Below are 26,534 nucleotides of genomic sequence, written 5' to 3' on the forward strand. Positions count from 1 at the left end.
CCATATAGTTTAGACTAATATTTAGAAGAAAGGATGAAATCCTTTTTTGTAAAAACAGTTTGGATGCAGGGGACAAAGCAACGAAAAACAAAAGTACTTGCCTTGTCTGTTGCCGGATCACTTGTTTAAGAAATGCTCGTACCAGTCGTTACTCTAAGTGTTAATAAAACCAGATTGATTGCAAGGCTGTTACAACGGATGTAAGGCAAAATTTATTGGCCAATAAGTTTTGCCCTACTACTGCCGTTGTACTAGTCTTTCTTTCTTGTATTCATAAGGGACCGACCATTATTTTCTTGGCGGGAGTGTATGAACAATGTTCCTCTGAAAACTGATTTTTTAGTTTTTGCACCTCTGCACACTTTTTTTTCGAAATTCCACCTATATTTTGAGATACATATAGTGTCTGCAAACACTCCGGTTTAAATCCTGAGTAAAATTTCTTTGTTATGAGGATTGTTAACTCATTCCCGTCACACTGACGTTTAACTATTAAAACCTATACTTTTCCGTTAATAATCGATGCGATACCGTATGAACCATCGGTTACGTTAGAAAACAAATCAATTCCAATTATTGATGTGCCTTCAAAAAATATTTACAACCTCTTTCGAGGAAAAAAGTATATCCCGCCCACCGCTCAACAAAGATTTACGGAAAAGTACCCAAATATGCTCATTGATTGGAATAAAGTTTATTTATTACCATTTCACGGCCACCATAGAGTCAAAAGCCAGAGAATTTTAGTATAAAGTTCTTAATCGTATTGTCTATACAAACGAAAAACTATGTCGTCTTGGTATAGTCGAGTCTCCCATTTGTGCTTTCTGCTTGGAAGAGGTAGAATCCGTCGAGCATTTACTCTTTTCCTGCACCAAATCCTCTGAGTTTTGGAAATCCGTCCTATCTTGGCTGAGAGACAAAAATAAATATGTTGGGAATTTGACCGAAACAGATCTGATATTGGGTAAATTCGATGTTATTGAGGATTTCTTCTTGGTCAATCATATACTATTGTTAGGCAAACATTACATTTACTCTAGGAAATGCCAGAATAGCACGCCTTCCTTTTCGGGCTTTTCGCCAAAATTCGACGTGTGTTTAATATTGAACTTTATATCGCCGGGAAAAGAGATAAGCTCTCTCTTCACATTAAAAAATGGGAAAAGTTAGTAAATGGTCTGCAGTCAGAACAAGCTTAATGCAAAAATTAAGTTCAATTTTATTGCTTAGTAGCCCTGTGCGAGTGTAAATTTATTTATTTTTTATTTATTTTTTATTTTTTTGTAACTTCATTATTTCTTTTTTTCTTCTTTGTGTTGTAAAAATGTTTCGTAAATGTGTTGAAAAATGAATAAAAAAATGTCTAAATCACAAAAAAAAAATAATGTTTGCAAACAATTTATTATGTCTTTCTAGGCCCTGCAAACATTTTTTTTTTCAATATTTTTCATACCCGCTTCAAAAAAATTATGGTCCGACCCTATTAAAGAAGACGTCGACATTATATATAATATCCTTCGCTCTTTGGGAATGAAGACGCAACATTAGGGGTACATAAACGGTCGATTAAAGATGGTATAAGGACACTTTACTTTGTTTTAAAAAGCATTTTTTTTCTGTCACAGAGCATTTCTTTTTAGCTCTGACAAAATGCTACCGGATTTGATTAGGTTCACCTGACTCATGACACTTGTTTGTGGTACAACACGAGTTAAATGTTGTGATAGAACAACTTTTTTTTCATGAGATCATTTTTTATCAGGCTTGTGACTAACCCGTGCTCCTCGCTGAATGGACATGTTTTTATCACGTGCGTCTTGTTGCAAGTCACAGCATGAGACTGATTGGAGGGACAAGAGAACAGTCAAGTACAGTGCACTGGATCGAAGATTCGCTTAATTTGACTTTGATAAAACTCTGGATAATTTCGTTTGTCTCACTCAAAGGAACTGAAGTTAAGAGTATTTTCAAGGTAAATGATAGAAATTTTGGGTGTGGCTTAAAACTGACGGGGGGGGGGGAGGGTGAGAAGATCTGCTATTTTCGGATGAGGATTCTTCTAGGGTGAATGGGCATCCACTGGGATTAAAGAAAAGTGTTGAAAACATCATCTTTTATTTGTATAACACGTTTGATCAAAAGTTAAGTATAGTGCTGATTACCAATATTGTCTAAGATGCATGTGACTAGCTCGAGGTCCACCTTACAGAATTACTTTTCTCGATCTGCCACTTGCGTTTTCTCTCTAAGGACTGGAGAAAGCATTTGAGAGTGCTGGTTTTCATTTAGGGTGTTGGTTTTAATTTGTAAGAACTATGCGTTTTTCATTCGTTCACCCGTTTTCATCCATTCATCCATCCGTCTGTCCGTCCGTCCATCTTGTCTTTGCGTTAGTTCATTCTTTCGTTCGTTCACTTGATTGTTCAATCTTTCGCTCGCTCAATCGTTAGTTCATTCAGCCATTCATTTTTCCAAGTTGTGTGAAGAATTGGAAAGTCGGAATAAATGCACTGTAGAATTTAAGTTAAGAGACAGTGAGCCCTGCTTTAAGCTTCAATTTACTTTTAGGTGATTAATTTATTAAAATACAAATAGGAAGCAGCAGAGTGACTATAACTTGCTGACTCATTTTGTCGTCACGCATCGGAGACTAAAGAATGCGTGACACACGTACATGGGTTCGGGATTGTACATACCGAATGAACTTCAGGAGAACTAAAACAATTGGTACAAGTGCTTGAAACGTGGGGGCAAGGAATTCAACGAAAGGAAACACTCAACTAAAACGCGTTTAAATCTACGTTGATTGAATAAGCTAATAAACATTTGACCAACAGGTGTGTCTCTTCCAAAAGTTTGTTTTCCTGCCCTGGCTTTCCTGTGGTGTCAGTAATTGTAATCGTGTCAGTAATTGTATAACAAAACAAACGAAAGAATCCTGCGCTCGTACTCGATTACCGTCGTTGCCATGGCAACCAATCGGTAACCGTCCGGGGTGGCAAAGGCATTGTGCCTTGTCATCCAAACAAGTCATGACAACTCACACGGAATCACAATGGAGCCTCTTCATCCAAATGCAAAATAAATTGATCGTTTCCCATTGCGGTTTGGCATTAATCCCGCATTAACAAAGCACGAAAACTTTTTGGAACTCTGTATTTTTTCTATTTTTTATTCAGTTTGAATAAGCAGTACATAATGAAGCTAAAAAAGTTTTTCACGGGCAGAACAGCAATTTTCCCTTCGAGCGAAAATATTTTGTTACCGGGTTTGTTAGCAAGGCACACGTGTCAAAGATAATGCCTGTTTCACCCACATGACATAAACAATCTTCTATTGTGATGGCGCGGTATGACGTAACAGTCCAATGTCCTGTTTGTTAGTCAGTAGTTTTGAAAGAAAATTTATACAAGCGATGAACATGACTATAAGACTATAAGACTGTTATTTTAAAAAGCTACTACTACTTTTTAAAACAAAACGCCATAATTTACAATCTTTACTAGGAGGCGGGTATGCCACTTCATGCTTCATTGCGTTGGTGAATGATCCAGGGGAGGGGAGGGATAAATGTCGGTACTACATTCAGTACGGAATCAGAAGAAGAAAAGGGGGGATCACTAAAAATACTTGTGGCTATTTATTTTGCAGCAAAGAAACACTTTTTTGTTTTCTGTTTTCGCAAATTTTGTTGGTAGAATGAAGCAAACTGTTACACTTTTCTTCTACTTCTACCCTTGACCACACGCTCCTCCCTCCCCTCCCCCACCTGTCTCCAGGGTGCTTCTATTGATTCAACACATTCATTCAAACTATGCGCGCTCCCAGAGGTGACGATTTTGTCTGTTATTAAAAATTACATATGTACACAAAGACTCATTCCCAAAATAGCCAGGTCGCAGCGCAGACGTGTTTTTCTCGTGAGCATCAGGAGTACCAAGAATCTACAATTTCAGTGTTTAGTGATCCCAAGACACGCCAATTCGTACAGACGTTAAAATAACGGTCGTGCTTTTAGGAGCATGTATTTACAAGGCTACACAAAGAGCAAGTCGGCTTGTTTGTAGGTGGGTGTTAGATTTGCCATCTTGTGTGACATAATCGTTAAGGGAACAAGACACCCAGTGAAACCCTTGTGGAAAGACGAATTAATCTCGATATCTTTTATATAACTGAAGCAACTCCAACGTTTTGCCAGGGATTAATCATCCCACGCCGTGATTTTACGCAAGTTCTGCGCTGTTCAAAAAGGCAAGGGTTGTAAACAGACACTGCAGAGAGCATGTGTGATCAGGACATATGCCACACATACCCCGTCAAAGTATCACCGGATAATTTGGACCAGTGGAGTGTGTTAGACAATATTGACGAGGACACGCTAAAGAAACTTATTTCTGACTTTGGGCTCGAGTTACAACATGATTTGCCAGAGTTAAAAGGTTCTCTTCATTTAACGATAAACACTACAACAGAAGATGAAGTTCCTGAACGATAGCTGAATCGAGCTGAAGCCGTAGGAGGGTCTGACTTGTAAATTTGTCCAGGGCAATGAGGATAAACAATCACAAGAAACTAAGGCTCTTACATCAAGATGGAATTGTTTTCTGTAAAAATCAATCAAACAGTTAATGGAATCGTCAATTCTAAATCTACGTTTTGTTTCTGCAAAGGATAAATTGCCCGAAGGGGTTAACAAGGCGCATTCAGGCGTGACGTAAGTTCAAACGTGTTGAAAGCCATGTGATGGATTTTGTAACACGTTCGGTTCTCTGACCACAAAAACTAAATCCAGCCAATTGCTTTTCTTTGACGCAGAGCAACAGCTACTCATACTGAAAGATCAAATTGACGACAAATATATTATGGCCATTTTAAAAGCATCGAGGCATGGCTACTTAAAATTCCTGGCTCACTGCCGCGAGGGCTTGCAATGCAATGATACGTAAAAAGGTGTAACTGTATTATAAGTTTTAAAAGCATGAGAAATTTGAAAAATTTATTAAATATCCCTAATGTACTGACGAGATTGATTGATATATTGTTATCTTGGGTTCAAACCAATCTCGTTTTGAAAGACCTTTGCAAGAAGACACTTAACACTTTTAAAAAGTAGAAATAATGCAAATTACAGAAGCGTGATTAAAATGCTAAATGATAAGATAATCACCGCATAAGTAAATAGATTATATTCCATTGCCAAGTTGTGCTTTGACAGAAGAGGGTAAATGACAAAACAAAGCAAAATAACTTGAAGCCTGCGAATACAGACGCCTCTTATAGCTCTCGGTCGCCCTGGCTGTATTTGCAAGCAAACTTTGGTGTTTTGATTTATAGTGTAAGGATTAAAATATTACTCAAGCGTTTAATAACTTTGACTTGTTAACATCGTCCATTGGGTCGTCTCTACTCCTTACAGCTGTCCACAAACTATAAAACGTGTTTTCTCCATCACAAAATTGTTTCAATTGTTCCTTTTGTGTGTGCGACATTGCTTTGCAAATGGATTTTGCTCGATTCGAGTGAGGCGCAAACTCCGTTGACATTTGCCGCTTACTTCTTTACTGTGATAAGCTTATTTTAAGGTCGGTTTTTTTTAAGTTAAAAATACAAACATTTAGGGATTGGACAGAGCAATTCACATGAAGGAATTGCGGTGTAGGTTAATCAGTTTGGAATAAATAGCCAACATTCTCCATTAAGCAGCCAATCAGATGACTGAAAAGACCTTCCCGCCAAAAGGTGAAAGGGTTTCGCGCCAAAAATGTAGTTTTCTTTTTGTGCGGTTTATCACAAGCAATATTTCACATTTCGTCGATAACTGAATGAAATGCTTGGTCGAATATTTTATCGGTAGATTTGCAATTGCATCGCAATAAAAAGCAATAAATGACTTTTTGGTGCGCAGTCATCGCTGACTGGTGGGTGCAGTGACAAACCTTTAGTCCCAGCTTACGTTCAACAAAAACCCCGCGTCACTCTTTCTTTTCATCCATGTAACACCTATAAATATAGTTTCTTCAGCGGAACTATCAAAGACTGGAATGCTCTTCCTAATGGAATAAACAAACTGGAAACTTTTGCAGCCTTCAAATCAGCCATGGCCCAAACCTCAACCAAAGACCATTTTAATTTTAATTTTATCTTTTATCTCTTTTTCAATTACACATGTAAATCGCGCCTTTTTTCGACACCTGCACCACACTTATATCTGCGTAATGGGAAACCTTAGCAAATTTTATATATATATTGATAAATAGAAGAAATGGAAATACTTCGGAAATCACGATGGCGAAGCCGGAGACTACGCGAAGTGGGAAATTTATTTTATACTTGCTACTACATAGACTTGTTGAGTGCACTACCAAATATAATATGCAAAGAATTGTTTATTACATCAGTGTACAGTTGAGGTGCAAAGTAACTTTTCACTTTACTTTGTACATGTTTTCCAAGCATAGGATGGTAAGCCTGTGGTTTGAGAGAGCCAAGGCTTCTGACTCAATAACGTCTTTTGAATATAAATAGGTCATTAATATAAATGTGCCCCTACGCAAATTCATCATCATCATCGTCATCATCATCATCACTTTATTTACCCTCGGATTTGAAAAGTAGCTTGTATAGCTAATATTTCCGAGAATTTCCGAGCAGTTCCTGAGTGTTGGTCATTTTCTCAGAAATGCCAAAAGAATTCCAAGAAAAAAAAACACTTTTTGCCGCAAAAAGAGAACGGCTCGGCAAAAGTGAGACAATTTTTTCCATGTTTTTGTCTAGCCCTAGCTTACAGCTCAGATCACGTAACCCAAAGTCAAGGCCCGTTGGCCCGGTGGTTTATTTACTCTTTCTGTAAATGGTCGGGGATATCTAATATGCAAACAAGTTAAAAACATTAAAACCTTGAAGGAAGGATTTTTTTAAACAACCTAAGAAAATTAAAAAAAAGTTTGGATGTAGGGGACCACGCAACGAAGAATGAAACTGCTTGGTTGGCAGTTGCCGCATCTTTTATTCAAGAAATGCTCACTCTAAGTGTTAATAAAACCAGATTGATTACAAGGCTGGTACTGAACGGCAGAAGGGCAAAATTTATTGGCCATTATTTCAACTAGCAGCCGGCTAGTCTCTTTCAGGGCCAATAGTATAATGAAAGGAAAATAACGGCTCTGAGCTCTTTCCTTACATTATAGTACAGATTAAGCGTAATTTGCCTCTCGCAGAGCGCAAACTGTATTTTAACGCGCTGATCAAGCCAAAAATGCTGCACGGATCATGCGCATGGTGCACTGCGTCAGAAGAGAATGTCAAACGTGTTTCTAGTCTGCAAAAGCGAGCAGCTCGAGTAATTTTAGATGCTGATATCGGAGAAAGGAGTGAGGTGCTATTTAGACGGCTAGACTGGCTCCCGCTTAAGGACGAATTAAATCTCAAAAAGAGTAGTTTAGTATTTATGCGTATTAATGACGAAAATCACTGCCCAAGCTATATAACTGAACTATTACCCAGGAACTCCGACCGTCATTGTAGAAATAGTCGTTACGGGAAATACAACTTGGTGTGCCCCTACTACAACAGAGAATCTGAAGGGGGTCGTTCCTTTCAAGTAAGAGCAATAAAGTTATGGAAAAAGATTCCCCTGGACGTTCGCAAGAAGAGCACCATTGGGTCGTTTAAATCTGCACTTAAAAAACATTTTTTACACTCTGTAACCAAAGCCTGATCTATTTTAACTCATGTACACATTTTCTTATATCCTTTCCTTTTTTAGCATTTTTAAAGATATTTGTATTAGAAGTAGTAGAACCAGAAAATTAAGTTTTGTAAAAAAAAAAAAAAAAAAAAAAAATTAGAAGTAGTAGACAAATCATTTGTATTTAAAATCAATTATTGTAATTTTAGAGTTTTTAATTTTTTTGTGATTAGATTATTTAGATTAATTAATTAGTTTTATATTTCTAGAAATTGTAATTTTGAAAAAAATAGAGGGCCACAGGTTTTTCAGAATTTCTGTTACGTGCTACCCTCTTTAAATAAAGTTGTCTATCTTGTCTATCTATCTATAGTACTGGCCCTGAAAAAGATTAGCTTTGCTAGTTTAAATATCGGCCAATAAATTCTGCCCTCCTGCCGTTGTACCAGCCTTGCAATCAATCAACCTTTGACCGGTAAGGTTTTTAAAGCCCTGCTCCCTCCCCAAGTGCCCACGAGCTTCATTGTTCTAATGCACGCGTAAAACAATTACTCAACTCAAGCCGGGTTCGACGAGAGGCGGCAAGGACAAAATAGCTACATTCAGGAGCATACAATTTACTCTGCAGTCCAAAATACCAAAATTACCAAAATTTATTTTTCCATTCAAGTGTAAAGACGATGGTAGACTGGGTTCCATAAACATTTCGCTTGCCTTTGTGACTGCAGACTCAGATGGAATTCGTTCGCTGCGACGCTGCGCGCTCGCTGAAGTTTCTGTTACTGAAGAGCGAAATCTTCTGAAATAATGGATTTCGAGAGCGATTCCGACAGTACAGACGACATTTATGAAGTGGAGAAGATACTAGATGCCAAAAAGAAGGTGAGTTAAACTGTCTTAGGCATATGGGCTCAACATTTGTATGCAAATTAAAAGCGTTTGTCATAAAGTGATAAAGTATTCATCGACCATACCGCCAAAAAATAATACCTACTGTACTAATGTTATAAGCTTACTATGATGTTTGTGAATTTCATTCCAGTAGTTTAGAAAAAAATATGAATGTTTGAAGCTTTAAGCTGAGAAGTTGACATGAGTTCGTAGCATACTTCAAGCAAATATGGCGCGATTCTTGTCAGGCTGAACACAGCACGTGAAAACTGAATGTATTGACGATCTTTCATTTGTGATCCTCGTATAAAGAAAAAATTAACAAAAGGGTTTTTTAATAGAAACGAGTTTGATCATTCAGACGGTCAGTTTAAGATCGGTAGTAATTATTAGGATGTTCAAGTCGATGTTTTTTGGTAAATAAATAGTCTCTTTAAATTCATTCAATGGTGCACATGTACAAAAAAGTCGACAACCCTGGGGGGCAAAAAATTTTCCTTCTTACTCGATATTTACAGGATTGATCAAAGTTGATTTTCAAGCAGGATGTCATCCCATTTAAGATTGTCAAATTTCAATTGATTGTTGAAAGTTGTTTTATAAAATTTTACACAACTGACCTGGGTTGCATGAAAGCCAATGTACACTAACCCAGGATTGAAAGTTGATCGAGGGTTCAATTTCTCTTGCATAAAAGTGCTTAAATTGCTTATGTTTTGTCGAGTTTGAGATAAGTCGACGTCAAAACTGGAGGACAGAAAATATAAACAGAAAACCTCACTGAAAAGTTGAAAAACTCATCAAACTCATCAAAATTCTTGCTACTGTAATTCTGGATTAGCTTAATCATGCTTTGAACAACCTGGCCCTGAAGTAAAGTAAGCTTGTATAATAAGGGCTAAAACAATAATCCAAACTTTTAGCTTTGAGCATGTGCCTGGAAAACACAAGTCAAGGGGAATTGTTTAAGCAACTTATGGCCAAGTCTCCTCATGTGAACTACCATCTTCATCATAAAATCTTGTCAGGGGCAGATTTGGTCCCTTTAATGCACAGTTTCAACTTGTTCCCTGAAATTGTTTTTGTCTTTTGTGTATTGATCATGGGACCACAGAAGAAATTAAATTTTCGTCCTGTAACTAGTCTCCTCATGTCGGCTGATGCAGTGAAAAAACATTTATCTGACCTGAGCAAGAAAATCGATCACACTCTTCAACCAGTATTCAAGAGTCGCAAAATCTGTGAAGATCTCAAGATGCATGAACCAAAACCACCTTTAATTAACCATTAATGCATAGTGTACAATTACCAATGTGATCTCTGCGATGCAGAGTATGTTGGTTATACCAGCCGGCATTTGCACCAACGTATTGATGAACACAGGTTCTCCGCTATCAAAAAGCAATTAAAGAACGATCACAGCCTTAATAACATCGGCCACCTTACCAGTAATTTTTCCCTCCTAAAGAAATGCAACAGAAAACTGGACTGTTTGATTTTTGAAATGCTGTTTATTAGAAAGAAGAAACCTAGCCTGAACATGCAATCAGCTTCTATCCCCGCGATATGTTAATAAATAATCACACCTCTCACCGCATATACATGTACAACACTGTTGAACCTTGATTGTCTTGTCACTTGAAAATGCTGTCATGATGACATCGAAACATTGTGTAAAATTTCAGCGGCTCATTTTTATTCTGAAATGTTTATCGAGACTTTTTTAGCCCTTTGGTATTTGCTAAATACTGCAGCTGCTTATCTGAGCTAACAGTGTTGTACATCATGTTCTGTTCCTAAGGATGGAAAGGTGCTTTTTAAAGTGCGTTGGGAGGGATATGGTTCAGAGGAAGACTCGTGGGAACCCAATGATAACCTGCTTACATGTCAGGAACTGGTTGACAGGTTCTGGTTGGAAAAGAAAGAAGGTTACAAGAAGCGTGGCCGCAAGCCAGTAAGTGTAATCTGGTGATTAGTTAATTAAGCTATGATTATTAAGCAGGGTCGTTCTTAATTACAGGAACATCTATGTTGTTCCTTTTTTCGACTTTTTTGCTTGTTTACAAGCAAAATGAAGGAGAATAGCGGTTAAGTGGGGGTAAATGTGAATCCAACCACATTCTTGTTAACTCTCAAGGGACTGTTTTAATTTCTCAAGGGAATACTTTCCTCCGTGGGTGATCAAAGCGCGTGACTTGTTAAGTGTCACTCTATAGTTGTGCTTCAACACTTCCGTTCTTGTAGAGAAAACGTGACTTGTCAAATTTACAAACTACACAAGGTAGCCTGTTCCAGGCTCTCGGTTTGTGGGGAAGAGCGAAAAAGCAGGCGAAAATGACGAGCGGGGAAGAAGGCGAGACAAGGTCATAATTAACCAATTAAGAATGTAAGGGGTTCAGTGATCGAAGGCAGCGAAGTTTAAAATGATTAAGAACGCAATTTGTACTGGTACAAGTCTTAAGCCGCTAATATTAATTTAACCTAAAACGATTAACAACGCAAATTTGTACTGGTACAAGTGTTTCACACACTAAAACGTTGCAAAGGGAACTCATTTCGTGACAATTGATTATTTCTGCTGAGTTGCACAATTTAGAATTGCAACATCATTAAAAGTGTTAAGTGATATTTACAAGTTTTTTTGTAGCCTGTTGTGAAATTACTTCCGGTGGAAGCAGTAAATGCTAAATGTTTTTTTTGCTTCTGTTCAGAAGTTAATGCATCGCCATTAGAAAATAAACAGCAACTGTTTTACTGGTAATGTAGTCGTTAGAAATGGCATGTGTAGCCGTAAGGTAAAGAATAACGCGAGGAGCAGCGGCTTTTGGTAATATCCAAACGAAAATTTACTTCTCAATGTGGGGTTAAGATTGCGTGACGAGACAAAAGGTAACTCTATTGTGCGTAACCTTTGTCGGGCACCCTACATTAAGCCGAGTAGAAATCTTTCTAACTCGAAAGGAAACAACTATTTCGATTAAAGGCAAACGTCAAAGTTTACCATTTTTAACCAAGCCAAAGTATATGTGTCGCAAAGCGCCCGGCCGTCGCGACTGACAAATACAGCATTTCCTTCGCGAAAATAAAAAAATGCTTGAACTGAAAGACGTTTGAATTCTTCCATGATATGTTCGAACAACAATGCCCAGGATAAACCTTCTACTCGTACTAACTTCATGCAAAAAAGTCGATATCTCTAAGAGATCTTTGATTTTCCTTTAAACCTGTTTAAAGCTCAGCAAAAAACAAAACAAATCCTTGATCACTTTCAGTTTCCATCAGTTCCAGATGAGAGGGTTAGGTGAACAGAAAGACTCATGCAGGTTATCTTTAAAAACAGCCTTAGCGTGAACGGGATAAGGCTGGAAAATACATGTTGTACTACTGGGCATGTGCAGAAAAGATATCTGTAATAAGAAATTCTTTATAAACAGTTTCAATTAGATTTTTTTGTTCCATTTCTCACTACAGTATACAACTGATTATGTTAATAAATGTAGGATTTTTGCCTGGTGACCTCAGCTTTGAGGCTGATGTGATTCAATGGATATGAACCTCTCACTTTTCTTACCTTTTACCATCGCTTACCGCCCCTTTCCATAGTGGTTCCCTCCTCTTTGTTCCATTTCCATTGCAAAATATAACAAAAATTCTCTCAATTTCTCCCAGTTCCCACTACTTTGGGAATCCTGCTTCCAGCCTTCTCTTCTCCCACCTTCTGCCCCTTTTCTCCCAGGCTACTGCCCTCCTGCCCGCCACACCTGCCCCCTCCCCCCACTCCATAAACTCATGTATCCAGGTCCAAGGGGAGGGGAGTCCCATATGAAAGAGACAGGGATGCTCATCATCTCTTAGTGATGTAAATGTCAGATTTCAGTGTTACTCAGGGTGTTCCAGGTTTAGTGCCAATTTTGTATAAATTTAGTGCACTGAGGTCTCGTTTAGGGTTTCACACAAAGAATTATAGAAATAGAAATAATTATTGTATTGTTAGCATTTTGGTATCTTTAAGGGGTCAAAAAAGCTTGATCCACTTTTAAGGGTTTAATTCAAAATTTCTGACAAGGATTTCCGTCTGTTTTATATGGGAGTCCCCCCCCCCCCCCCCCCCCGGGGTATTCAGGTGTAATCAAAGTAGACATATGAGTACCTGCAGTAAATTACATGTAGTACTTTCTCAATGAAAAAACTTATAGGTGATAAGCAAAATCACATCAAAAACGCAGGTAACCAGGCAAAAACTAAAATAAAATGGCAGTTCTGTGGACAAAAATATATTCATACGGTTTTGGCTATTACAGACACTTTTGAAAACGGATCAGTGTGCTGGGGCCCGTTTCTCGAAAGCCCCGAAAACTTTTCGGGCCCGTAAAGCCATTTTAAATTATACGTATTTTAAAAACAGAGAAGTGTAAAGGCCTGAAACTTTGTATGAAGGAAACCACAGTTCAAATGAAAAATATCATGGAATTAAACAGCTCTGTAATTATAAGGTTTGAGATTTTTCTATGGCTTTTTTCGGAACCTTCGAGAAACGGGCCCCTGGACAGGACCTAACAGCTTACAGAAACCCTCCACTGACTCACTGAATACTGAATCTTAATAAAGCGTGTTCTTTAAATACAAATTGAAATAGATTTTACGTTTCCTGCTTACAGAAACGGCTCAAGGAAATGGCTGGAGAAGACAGTGATACGGCAGATGAAGTTAAGGTGAGTGATATGCTGTCCTATATCACCAACTGGAAGAAAGTCGACATGTTTATGCCAACTTGGTGCAACTACACAGTCTGTATAGGAATCTGATGTCAACTAAGACATATCCCTACAATTTGATATAACTGATAAAATTATAATGCCCTGGTCCAAAACTGCTAAAGGATATGGACCTCTGGTACAAATCAGGTAGTGGATCTGTACCCCCCCCCCCCCCCCTATCAACTATCACGTTCAGTAAATTTTCCATTTGCAACCCTTTTATCCAACTTTTCCTCGATTAGCGACACAAAATTCGTTACTAAAGATAAAGACAAATGTATATTTCGTTGTAATTCTACCATGTTTATTAAAGTTGATACAACAACTTCATACAAAGCGATGCTCGAACAATCTATGACTGCCACTGGTCTCTAAATTATGCACATAATTCATAATTCATTATAATTCGTTATGAAGAAAAGAATATATTGTGTAAAGTTAAAACAAAAAGCAAAAACAATGTAATTAGAGTTCAAAAGCAAACTTATCGTCTGGTATCTAATTTAGGTTATGTTAATTCACTCAACCGAACATTTATTGGAATAATAAAACCAACTTGACATTAACGCATAAGGTACTTGTTAGTTGGACTTGTTTTTATTTCAGAGCTATACAACAAACTAACAAAATGCAATTGTAAATTTAGGCTTGGGTCAACAAAAATCCCACTTGATTCGTTTGGAAAACGTTGCTACGGGATGTTGAGGATTACATAATTGCGATGTGCATGCTGTACATTTTAACATACTTTGGTATACACCTGGGCGTACTTTGTATATTTCATCTTTTTAAAGTCCATGAAATATTCGCATTGACATTAAAACAGATTTACTTTTTTTCGTTGTTTTTGGGGAGTCCAAATTAGCGAAGGGGGTGTCGAAATCCGCTAGCGAATGTGGACTCCCGGGGGTCCAAATCCGCTAGGACAACGACAGATCGAGGACTACCCCGTTTTCCTTTTCCGAAAATTGTAAAATTAGTAGCGCAAAGTGCTGTTCAAATATGGCTATTTTAAAAGTTCTTACAACGGGCGCTCCGTTTGAGCTAAAATCCCAGTTTAAAATGTGCAAATTTCCACTACTCAATATAATTTTATTGCTCATTTTGGTAAAACTGCCTTACGAAAATACGTGTTTTATTTACGTAAACTTTCTTAAATTTTTCCTCGGAATACTGAAATGCCCGTTAGTCGTTCATTTGTGTTTTTCGGGTAATTTAGCGATATCGTTGCACATGTTCGGTGCAAGCAGCTATGCCGCGCGAAGCTAAATTTCGAAAATTTCAATGGGACGCGTGATTTTGGTTGTTCCAGATTTTGAAAAAGTGGTGCACCTTCTTTTGTAATTTTTTTGGAAATTTTGTTTTTAATTCGCCACATAGGTGTAATTTACAAAGAAGAATATAATGAAATAATTTAAATAAGCGAAAAGTGCTAAAATTGCAGTCAGGGATGGACATCAGTACTATAAGAATCTAAGATTTCCTCTTGACACTGACTTGTGTAAATGTTAGAATTAAGTTTAAAAAAATAATATAAAAAATATACAAAGAGGGGAGACCGAAAAGAAACTACAATGCTTATACGTGTTTCGGCCTCCCCACCTTGCGAAGTATATACCCAAAGTCATGAGTTGCAAAAATTTATTGCTAAGCTCTCCTTCGCGGACTGTTCTTTTTTTGGTTTAATGGAAAGACCACCATGCGTTCTATCGCTCGAGCATGAACGACCGTACGTTAGAATTTAAAATGCTTAGTTCCCGCCATGACGCAAGACGCCTTGTACAAAAATAACGTTTAGAAGATCACATGGATAGCGTTCAGACACTGTGTCGTGCGTACATGATTTGATTTTTGTAGCAATCCAGGTATGTGCTTCTGATCACCCTAGTTTATGTCAACACTTAGTTTATGTCAAGCTGCAACTTTACTGTTTGGCAGAAACTCGCTCCTTTTTGGTTCTTTCGTTCCCTTTCGTTGCATTCGCGAGAAAGAAACTCTGTTTGCTCGTGCTTCAAACCCCACTTTAAATCTGCTCTATTTTTTACCCTTTTACCTATCCTCCGATATTCTAACAGGGCTCGTCAATTTTGTGATCTGGGCGGCGTGTTTTTACTTTCTTGATCTGATGCGTGACAGCAGACTGAAAATTGCGTGCGAAATTCACTAAGATAATAGAACCACAATAGACTTGACTTCGTCTTGACTTGACTACTAGTAGGTCTACGTGGAAATAACTAGTATAAGTGGTTGACGATTTGACTAATAGTTCCATTCATACTCAAAACTTTGAGGCCCCGTCCACACTGACCCGGGTAAATTTGAAAACGGAGATATTTGAAAACGCCGCGTAAAATGTTTTATTTTATTATTTTCGGGGTTTTTTTTTTTTTTTTTTTTTTTTCAAGCGCGCCAACCCCCAAAATAAATGTTAAAATGGGTAAATTTGAAAACGATACGCTTCATTGGTGAGCGTTTTTGAAAAGTCCTGTTTTCGGTGACCGAAAACGCCGGTTCAGTGTGGACGGTTGGCCTAACCGGGGATAAAAGATGCGTTTTCAAATTTTCCCAAGTCAGTGTGGACGGGGCCTAAATCTGTCCCGTCCTAACGCCTGTATTAATTTAATTTTTTGTCTTTTGCCGTGTAAATTACTCTTCTATCGATAGGAACTCATCTGCACCAAGCATGTTTAAAAGCTTTTTACTCCATTGCTTTTCTGAGCGCAAGGTTGTAACATTTACAACTTCACTAGTTTTGATGTTTTCTTGTCATATCTGAAAACCATTCACCTGTTCGTTTGATTGACGAGGTCACGTGATGTCAAAAGTCAGTGGGAAACCCTTTTAAAGCTAAAATACAGGAAGCGCATTGAATATGAGCTCAAATTGATATTAAACATGGTAAATTTTTCTTGTCAGGATCAAAACGACGACGAAAGCGAAATGATTACACCGCCAGAAAAAAGGAGAAGAGGTCGTCCCCCAAAACATCGCATGTTGGAAAAAGGCATTGAAGGAATGGAAGAAAAAATTAGTTTAGATGGCAGCAGTTCCACGTCACCAGATTTGAGCGAGGGAAACACGACGAAGAAAAAGCGAGGGAGACCGCCAAAAGATGGCTACTATTTTTCTCCCTCTCTCGTTCCCTCGGAATTATTGCTTCTAGATGTGCCGGAAATCGCTCCCTTGGGATTAACTCGTCAAGCCAGCAAAGAACTTGCTCTCGTTTCGCTCCGGAAGAAGCAGGAACACTATCAGGATCACTCTCACTCGGAAATCCGAAGTGATTTCGTGGCTTCGTCGGAAACAAAGCAGGAAAAGTCTGAACCGAGTGCTGGTGATACGAGCGCTGTGTGTTCAGAGCAGAATCCCTTCGAAGTTATTGAAATTTCTTCGCAGGGTACAACTGACGATGAACGGGAATATAGTTCACAAGATTCTAAACCCACCGTAATAAAAGAATGCATAGTAATATCTTCACAAAGTGAGTCTGAGGAGGAGGGAGAGAAAATGCAAGTGAAATCCTCTCTAGATTCGGCAAAAACCAAGTTGAAAAAGAAGAATAAAAAGGACAAGTCTGTCATCCAGGAGGCTGGAAAAGATCGTTTAGGAAAAGAAGAAAATAGTGTGGGAAAAAAGAAAAAGGTTAAGAAATCCTTGTCCGTTGAAAATCAAGCGAAGAAAAATAACGAACGTTCAGAATTTGACATCTTTCCTCCGATAGACTTTAGTTTCGAGAGCAGAACAGGAGTTTCACTAGATGCAAATGGCAGGGAGTCCTTCTTGAAGTCGCGCAAAAACCTGCAAGGGTTTGAAATAGAGGCGACCAAAGTTTTTGACGAACCGGGACAAGAGACTGACGAGAATTCAAACCAAGTGACAACTTCTCTTACTCGGCCTGAATTGTCTTCCAAGCTTTCAGTGTCAAAAATGAAAACGTTAAGGATGACAATGAAAGTAAACAATCCTCTTGTTGGGGGCTTGGAGAAAAATAATAAATCCGAACAGAAAAGCGCGGCTTTATCAAGCGTGACAGATGATTCTACCACGGCAACAAATTCGAGCTCGAAATTGTCACCAGTGTCACTTGTGAAAGGATCGTTTGCTGAAAACAGCGTTTTCGTGGGAAGCGTGATACGGCGGGAAAATAATGAGATGGAAAAATCCGCCACGAGAACCTCTGTTGACGAAGACACGTCACAGCTGTACAATCAGGGTATCGTTACTATGAAAAGACTAGGAGGCGAGAAGAAAAACAAGGGCAAAGCGAGAAGAACTGAAGGACGACCGAAATCGCTCAGAGAGTTTAAAAAGCGTTTGTCGATCGACAAAACAGTAGTTACACAACAAAACTCTGCCAGTACAGAATATTCAGCTGCAGGGGCAATGAACGATGCACAGGGAAAAACGGATAAATACAATATCGCTTCCACCACAGCGGATTTGCTACCCATGCAGAATAAAACTAAGTCTGTTCCGCTTATGGATGGAGATTTAATCGGTGCAATTATTCAGCAGAGTGGGAATGACAGTGAAAGCAAAGTAAAACCCTTATCAACAGCTCCACCAGCAAAGAAAGAAGGAAAAAATGAAGATAGTGGAAAAGAACAGGACAAGACACAAGATGAGACAGGGAATTTTAGATCTTGGGTAAGTGTTTTTTTTTTAAGTGATAAGAAGCATTGCGTTGTTGGTAACGTGTTATTTTGTTTTAAATTCATGCAAATTGTGTTATTTGGACACGTTTGTCTCTCACTTCTAATTGTTAAAGTTCGGTTAGGTCGTGATCCAGAGCAGCGGTCGGTTTCTAGCTTAAAATATGACTTTAGTTTTACTGATCAGTCTACAGCTTGAATTTGTTCGAAATTCGCGGTTCTCATTTTCCTGTGCGAGATTTCGTTCGCTAATTTTATTCGTTCTGTAATGTTCATGTACTGATCAAAACACTGATCGTTAATTACTGACCTTAAAATTCGTAGAATTTATTCGCTTCACTAATAAGAAATACAACAGGTGCCTCAAACTCAGTGGATTAAATCACATTCAATTACTCATCTTATAGCAGGTAAGTATGCAACTGTTTGATTTCGATTATATTTTGTAAATCTAATGAAAAATATCAAAAATCGAAAAAGGATTAAATATTCACGGAAGTGAATTTTCAGTTGAATTTGTATAACAAAGACCGTGTTTCGTTGGCACGACACGTTTTAACCGTGTGATAGAATGCGCTTTTTTTCCCTAAGACGACTCGCTGCGAAGTACCAGCTTCGATTGCGTGTTCACGAAATGCGAAGCGAAAAATATTTTTCTCCGCTCACATTGAAGTAAAAAAAGGTGATTAAAATTTAGACTTGAACAAGTGATTTATCACAGGTTAGGTCTTGCGATGCAGATGAAAGGTTTACCCAAAGATATCCGTTTTGAATAAATTAAGTTTTTTATCCGCTTCAATAACAAATAGCGCCAGGAAACTAGTAAAACGCAGCCAAAAGAACCTGTTTTCGGGGATTGAATAAAGATAATAAACCTATTTTAGGACAGTCAAGTTTGTAACGTTCACTTGCGTCGTTTGTATTTTGATAGACTTTCTCAAAGTCCTTCTACGCGCACTCGCGGTCGTCGCTTCGCGACGCGTGGCTCGCTTCGCTCGCCAATAGAGGGCGACTTGGTGCAAGTCTAGTATTTTGATTGGTCTTGCTGGCACACAATATGGCACAGTTCTTGCGACAAAAACACACAAGACGTCTATTTAAAAAGAAAACTTCTTTAATAAAAGGAATTGCACCTCAAAAAGTTTTCACAAATGGCTTTTCCTTAAATTTTGGCGTAAATGTGATAAATTGTTTGCAGGCTTCGCTTTTCTAAATTTCTTCCTCGATATTTTTATACACAAGTTAAATCGGTAACAGATGTTCGTTGCGCTCAATTCAGTCTCATTCTCCTTTTCAAACAAATTATATTCCGCTTTCTTTTAGTCCGATTTCATTACCACTCGTATAATAACAGGCTAAATTGGACTTCACTTGGTTCTAAAACCTTAAAAATGTGGCTTAGTTGACTCGGGCTCGAGAACCAAGGTAGATAAATTTTCGTATGCAATTTATAATTACCTTTTCAATTTTTTTGTGACCAAACTAATAATGTTGCTTTTTTAGCTTTAAACATACAGTTCATCTGAGATAGACTGTACTTACCGTAAGAATATATTAAGCCCCCCCCCCCAATCCCCCCTGGGGGAGCCTATTTCCTTTTGAGACTTTGATGGGGGAGGGGTGCTTAGTAGGAAGGGGCTCATCAGAGACTGGGGGCTTATTTCAACTTGCATACCAGCTAGAGTACGCCGTAAAAAGAATGCAGGAGGCTGTTTAGTGCTGTTTGTTCATACATACATTTTTTGAAAAATAGCAACAACAGCAAGTAAATGTGGCGGTTGAATACTTGTTAAAGCGTGAAGTTGCCTTGTTTCCCTTGTTTATATATTGTTATGATTTACCATCTAAGGACGGGGGAGGGCTTACTAGAGAAAGGGGAGGGCATATTAAAAATATTAACTTCTAGATTTTTTCTTCTTTTTTTTTTTGGGGGGGGGGGTGGGGGGGCGCTTGTTAGAGAAGAAAAAGAGGGGGTAGATTAATAAAACTCTTTCGGTATTGTTGGTCGGCGATACAAGTGCCCGTTGATGACGAATGCCGGTCTTTGAGACCAACCTGAGCCTGCAGTTTTTGGGCTTGACAGCTTTTGTAGTAGTCTCTCGAGTGCTCGTGCTCTGTTTTAATTGGATGATAAAAATCGTAAACTTCACGAGTGCCATCCTCGGAGACCCAGGGGCGAAAAAAATCGGCGAAGAAAAGACAAGAACTTGACTTTTCTTCGCCGATTTTTTTTTTCGCCCGTATAGACTTTTCCCCGCCCCCACTAACTGCCCCTGGGTCTCCGAGGATGCACGAGTGCTTGAACGGCAAAAAAGCAACTTGTTCTATATACGAGATAAATACGGCCATTTAACGTTCAACACGTCCCAGACGTGTTACATTTTTTCCAGATTTCGTTGTTGCAGTATTGTAACAACTAAATACCATCGTTCCCAGGGCTTTTATCCTACATTAAAAAGAGAAAACGCTGGAACAAGATAGTTACTTAGCTACAAGAAAAAATAAAGATGCTTTAACGGGACATGATTTTTGTGTTGGTTTGTGTTGTATCAGGACAGCGGAATGGAGGACATATCAGACGGGGAGGACGACCTGAGTGATTTTGAGTTTGATTTGGATGACTACTCGCCACATTCCTTTTTTAACGAGGTGGAGGTGAGTAAACTATTTCACTCTTAGAGAAACTCAGCTGTGTTCTATTGGTGGTTTTTTCTTTTTTTTGTTTTTTTTTTTTTTTTTTTTTTTTTTTTCAGTCAAACCAGTAAAACCGGCCTTGACAGCTGTGTTGCTGCTAATCAGAGCTAAGATGAAACAGCAAAGTCGAAAGAGAGGTCGCTCTTAAAACAACGAATGTGAAGGTTAACGTTTTCTACAAAATACTAAAGCCACGTCTTTACTACACAGCGAAACACTGATTTCTTGAATCTCCTAGGGACACGGAAATTGGTTCGAGAAATTGGGAGTTTTTTTTGCTCAAAAAATTAGAACTCCACTGTATGTGTGTTCAAGTTTGTAGTAATTTAGCTTCGACTCTATATTAGAGCTTTTGCATAAAAGAGACATTTAATTTATCAGGATTGCATTGTGCGGAAAACGTTTAAAAGATTTTAAAAAGGGTAGTTAAATCTTTTCTTGGTCTTTGTAGGAATCGAACGTAGCCGACAGAGCCTCTTCTCCAGCTGTAGACCCGCTAAACCTGTCATGGGGTAAGAGATAGTGTAACATGCAATGATTAGCAAATGTGGTTTCCGAGTGGTTACGACGTTGTCCCCGGGATCTTTAAAGGGACTATGTCACGGGGATTTCGCAATTTTTTGGTCTTAACTGTTCTGAAATAAGTGGTAGCCAACGTTAACCATGAAAAACATTATCTTTGAACATTGAACTGAAGATATAACCTTTATTTGGGGGATGGAAAACAAACTTTGGATATAAATATCGATTTTTTTTTTTAAGGCGCGCGGAAACACCTTGAAAACGTTGGCTAACGTTGTCAAATCTGACTGTTATCCATTTTCCATCCGAGCTATCCGAAGCCAAACGCGCTTTTAAACAGTTTTAGTGCTCGAAAATAGCAATTGTTTATAAAAATGGAGCATTATTTTTAAGTTTCCTGCGACACAATTATAAATTCTGGCTGTTCAAAAATCTGGTCTGAGAACAATTGTTTTTGATCGGCAAGGAAAAATAGCTGAAAAGACGAACTCGAGTTCAGTTATAAATGTCCTTACTGCTAGATATTCACTGTGAGAGTTGAGCGCCTTCATCAACGGGACAATGAACATGCTGGTTTTTTTTTTCATATATCATTCCGTGCCACCTAAAAGAATGACCATATGTCCTATAAACATAAATTTGACAAATTTCTGGGATAGGGCCGGAATAGTTGACTATTATTTCGAGGTTGTATATTGCCAATAATGCATTTATTAATCGTGACGTGGTTCCCTCTCGAGGTTTGTTTATGTATTTTGTGTTTTTTTTTCCTTCTGCCATTTAGCCGCCCTAAGGCAAGCGATTCAAGAAGGTGACGTCATGCTGGTCAGACGAGCCCTTGCTGTGCCCGGCTTTAACCCGGATGACGTTGCCATAGATACAGCGTCAGGAATGACTCTTCTGATGTGGGCGGCGACGAGTGGTCAGTATGAGATTGTGAGACTTCTACTGAGAAGAGGAGCTGGTGTAAATACTGTACAGAAAAGAACCGCCATGACAGCGCTGATGCACGCTGCCGAACAGGTACTAAGCCTGGTTTTCTTTAGCGCAGGGTTCCCACAGGTCAGGAAGTGGTCAGGGAAATTAAAATTCTTGAAGGACAGGGAAAAGTCAATGAATTTTATTCTGAGTCAGGGAAAATTGACATTTTGAAGAAAAGTCAGGGAAAATTGAAATTATAACACCTCTGACTTAATACCATTAAAGGATGGAAGAGCCATTTCAGGTCAATGTGATCACAGCAATGTTTTTCTTTTGGAAGCGTAGGCCGGAGGCTGTGACTTTATCTGACATTTTGTATATATTTGGTCAGGGAAAATTGATTTTATCAGGGAAAAGTCAGGGCATTTTGAAAACTGATGTCTGTGGCAACCACGTAGCGACGCAAGCGCAAGCGCAAGTAGTTTATGCCAAATCAGTGAAAACGAACGTGGGCAGAAGCACAAGCGATAAGACCACGATGTTTGCTAGTCACAAGGCTCAAATGCTGTTATGCTTGCGCTGTGCTTGCGTTGCTAGTCCAATCAGGCTAAAGAGCTCTTTATTGCACCGCGAAAATGGCCTCGACGCAAGCATAAGCGACCAAGCACAAGGATCAAAATGTTTCCGTTGCGGGTAGTGTGATTAACTAATCAGACATCGAAACAATGATTGTTTTTAGGGTTTTCCAGAAACCGTGCAGATTCTGCTGGAGTCTGGGGCTCACATCAACTGGCAACAGACGGCAGGAGAAACAGCACTCATGAAGGTCAGTGGGTATCCCCAACACTAACATGCGCGAATATTGAATAAATAATTTATGTCACAACTTCAAGTGAAGCACATCTCTATTTGCTAAGTTTTTTTTAAGTTTTTTTTGGCCACATTTTCCGCAATTTTCGAGAGATACTGAAATGCTTTAACAAATGAAAAATATTGTATGAGGCAATTATTTGTTAAGAAGTCAGTTCTTTCAATATAACAGACACCCCGTTTTCGAGTTGGATTCGTTTGCGAAGTGATTATACGAACTACTGATTTTCTATGATGGAACATTTGGGCTGTCCATTGATTGAAAATTCGGAGTTTGAAGAATGGAGTTTGAGTTTCGCTACAAATGCAATAACCAACTTTTTTGTGCGGATTAGAGTTAGCTAAGTTGCAAGAACAGCAATTGGACAGTTTTCTTTAGCTGTACCTCTGTTTCTTTAGGCCGGCTGCAAAACTAATTTTTATCTGTTTTAATTTTTTAGGCTTGTAAGAAGGGTCATGAAGAAGTAGTGGAAGTTTTGCTGAAGAATGGAGTCGACACTAAAGCCCAGTCCAACTACGAACAAACTGCCATTCAAATCGCCTTAAGAAATCAACATGTTGATATACAAAACCTGCTCCAAAAACACGAAAAAAGGTTAGTACTGTTCCTCAGTTGATGGCGACAGAGTGGATTGCCATAAACTTTACACGCGACCTCAAGGATGAATTAACAAAGTTGTCCTCAAAATTTCGTTACTGCTATTGTTTATTTTTAAACAATTTTGAAGCCGATGCCTTTAATTTACCGTACCTATATTTAACAATTATTTTTATTAAACAATTCGTGTAGTCATCCTCGGAGACCCAGGGGCAGTTAGTTGGGGCAGGGAAAAGCATATACGGGAAAAAAAAAATCGGCGAAGAAAAGTCAAGAACGCCGATTTTTTTTTCGGTAAATTCGTCCAAGAAATGGTCTTGGTCGTTCCTGATTTTAGAAAAGGCCGTCATATTAGATGTTTTAAAACAATACTCGCCAGTCTTTTGAACCGATAGGGCCAAGTTTTGGCTCAGTCAACAGGGACAACTTTTCTCATATACCGGTAAGCGCTCGGCAAAGATGGCTCGGGGGAGAGTAACCCTCCTACCAGGGACAACTGTCCTCCATATAAACGGGCCCGCCCTGAGTTTCGTAAAAACAAAACCAAAGTAATCGCTCTGACCAATCACAAAGGACATAGACAACTCAGTGAGCCAACCAAGGGCGTGAAAACGCGCGCGAACGAGTCACGATTGGTTTTGGTCCTACTTCTGATTGGCTGAGAAAGTGGCACTGAGTGTTTTAAATTAGTCACTAAGCTTAGTAACGAAAAACTCAAAGCAAACGGAAATTACTTTCGACACTCACGTCAAAATCGCTATAATACTATTTGTCATTGTTTGTTTATTAATTGCCAATATATTTTAATTAATATGGCCAAGGGTTCTCGACTGCTTTTCCTTGTCGTTTTTCAGCCTGGAGAGCACACTGCAGGTTGCACTAGGCAAGTGCCTGGGAACAGCCGGCACTTTACGGCTCCCGTGGGTGATGCCGTACCGCTGTATTGCCCCAGGGGAGAAAGACAGTGTAACGTTTACACTTAAATATAACCCGAACAAGGGAACTCAAGGTAAGGCCAGCTGTATGTTGTTGATGACTGAATCATCCTCTCTGTTTCGTTTGGTGGCCGTTCTCTTTTAGCGTCATCTCTATTGTCTTTCACGGTTTCAATTTATTCATACTCGCATTGACAAAGAAAACTCAGGATAAAACGTTGTCGTTATGGGCTGGTTCACACATACGATGCAAACGTAAACGCAGACGTAAGCGCAAAAGCAAGAAAAAACACGGCTTAACTAGCACAACGCAAACGCCAGCACAAGTGCAAGCGCGAGGAATGCACCTGGCTTGCGCTAGCGTTTGCGCTTGCTTCACGTTTCAACACTGCAAGCTCAAATGCAAGCAAGCGAGGCGTGGCTTGTCCGCCATCTTGGAAATAGTCTTCAACTGCTTTCGCGTATCTTTGGTTTTTTTGCGTTCTATATGTGAACGTCGCTTCAATTTGCGCTTGCATTTGCGTCGCACTTGTGAACCAGCCTAAAGTGCTTCTTCGTTGTACAAGTCTTCCAATCAATGATTTACTCACGTCATTGTTTAGCCTGGAATGTCGACAATCGTCTCGCTGACCCTCAAACCAAACCCCCGGGTATGAGTCTGATTAGCAATGGTTAAACCTCTATGTTTGCTTTGACCTTTTTTAGGCACCAAAGTGGTTTTGTTTTGTGTCAAAGCTGATTTTAATGGTGACGAAGTTTGTCTTAGTTTTGGTGGTGACAATGGAGTTCGCTCGGTACTGCTGAATGCCAGCATTCAATATCCACTAGTACAGGTAAGAAAACTCCAAGAACACACAAAGTTCTGAAAGTTTTCCTTTGATTGTTGTATATCACACAGTGCAACTGATCGGGCCAACTCGTTACGCGGCAAATTGTAACGGCTCTTCGAAAAACAACAATTCCCGACCACTAAGCCAGTCAGAACACGCACCAAGTCAATGCGATTTTCACGCGCTTCACACCGATTGCAAATTATACGACGATTTCTGTTTGGTTTATTGCGCTAGTTTAACGAAGGTGTTGTGTTTGCCTAGATCGGATAAATTTGATTTTGTTCTTGCGATAGTGCTTAACTCAGGTACACTACTGGTTTTTCCCGCTCATTGTTTTACTGTGCACACGAACTTATTTTATGGTATGCTCAGATTTCGGCGGAAAATACCTGGAAGCCGTGAGCCTGACAGACGTAGCAACTGGCGGGAAAACAACTGGAAGCCGCGACGGATGCGGCACATTTTGGCGGGAAAACACCACTGAATGCAACCCGGAGGATTATCGGAACTTATTGGCGAATATTTAATGGCTTCCCTGATTTGCTATCTCAACTAAACAGGCGTGCATTGCTATTACTGTTTTGCAGGGTAACAGGTCTGTGTATCTTCTAAGCCTTGACACGGAAGCTTCAAGCGATGAACTCACTGTGGAAACACATCCCGCTAAAAGCAGACTCATCGTTTGCGCAGCCAATGTGATCCCAGCGGCCGACAGTTAACAATTATTAACGTCGCTTCTTAAACTTTTAATACATTTTACAAATTTTTAGTTATTTTATAGACAATCAACTATTTATATGGAGAAATAAACGCGTTTTAAACGTGAATAAAGCTTGGAACAACGTGTTCACTCTTTTGCTGTGTTTTTTTTTTTTTTTTTTTTTTTTTTTTTGTATAAACACGTACTGGTGGTGCTCTTTTTAGTTTATTCAGATGGGGGGGGGGGGGGGGGTTATGCAACATTTCATATTTAGTTAATTGCAGTACTAGTTTAGACAACTGCGTGCACAGAAATCCTTGAAGACATATTTCAGGAAGGTTGAAACGACACCTTTTCCTTTGAATATGACCTCCCCGGCTTAACAGTGGCTGAATGACGTTTCGATGTACTCGTGCCTGGTTCATGCCGTGCTCTGGTTAGGGACAAACGCGAGCCAAGTTCCATCAATAG

General features: G+C 39.0%; 1 protein-coding gene across 2 annotated transcripts; it reads left to right on the top strand.

Annotated features, from left to right (window-relative positions):
- Positions 1 to 8,242: 8,242 nt before the first annotated feature.
- Positions 8,243 to 26,209, top strand: LOC144658557 (uncharacterized). 2 transcript variants are annotated; one of them, XM_078518993.1, is made up of 12 exons: positions 8,243 to 8,572; positions 10,383 to 10,535; positions 13,240 to 13,293; positions 16,255 to 17,985; positions 20,544 to 20,645; positions 21,136 to 21,196; positions 21,991 to 22,229; positions 22,867 to 22,953; positions 23,438 to 23,592; positions 24,450 to 24,604; positions 25,236 to 25,363; positions 25,951 to 26,209. In XM_078518993.1, exons 1-12 carry the CDS (start codon positions 8,498 to 8,500, stop codon positions 26,080 to 26,082), a joined length of 3,072 nt encoding a protein of 1,023 aa, XP_078375119.1. In that variant the 5' UTR covers positions 8,243 to 8,497; the 3' UTR covers positions 26,083 to 26,209. The 2 variants fall into 2 exon arrangements, with proteins under 2 accessions (XP_078375119.1, XP_078375121.1); XM_078518995.1 differs by lacking the exons at positions 8,243 to 8,572; positions 10,383 to 10,535; positions 13,240 to 13,293 and adding an exon at positions 15,099 to 15,203.
- Positions 26,210 to 26,534: the final 325 nt, after the last annotated feature.

The sequence above is a fragment of the Oculina patagonica genome, chromosome 6, assembly GCF_052425735.1.
Source record: "Oculina patagonica isolate OP01 chromosome 6, crgOcupat, whole genome shotgun sequence".
In the NCBI taxonomy this organism is placed as follows: domain Eukaryota; kingdom Metazoa; phylum Cnidaria; class Anthozoa; order Scleractinia; family Oculinidae; genus Oculina; species Oculina patagonica.

What these genes read in the sequence shown, in the direction of transcription:
- LOC144658557 (XM_078518993.1), top strand. Translation starts at nt 8,498, where the DNA reads ATGGATTTCGAGAGCGATTCCGACAGTACAGACGACATTTATGAAGTG. An exon ending in CAGGGAATTTTAGATCTTGG is followed by an intron (nt 17,986 to 20,543) that starts GTAAGTGTTTTT and finishes GTGTTGTATCAG; the next exon opens with GACAGCGGAATGGAGGACAT. An exon ending in CCCGCTAAACCTGTCATGGG is followed by an intron (nt 21,197 to 21,990) that starts GTAAGAGATAGT and finishes TCTGCCATTTAG; the next exon opens with CCGCCCTAAGGCAAGCGATT.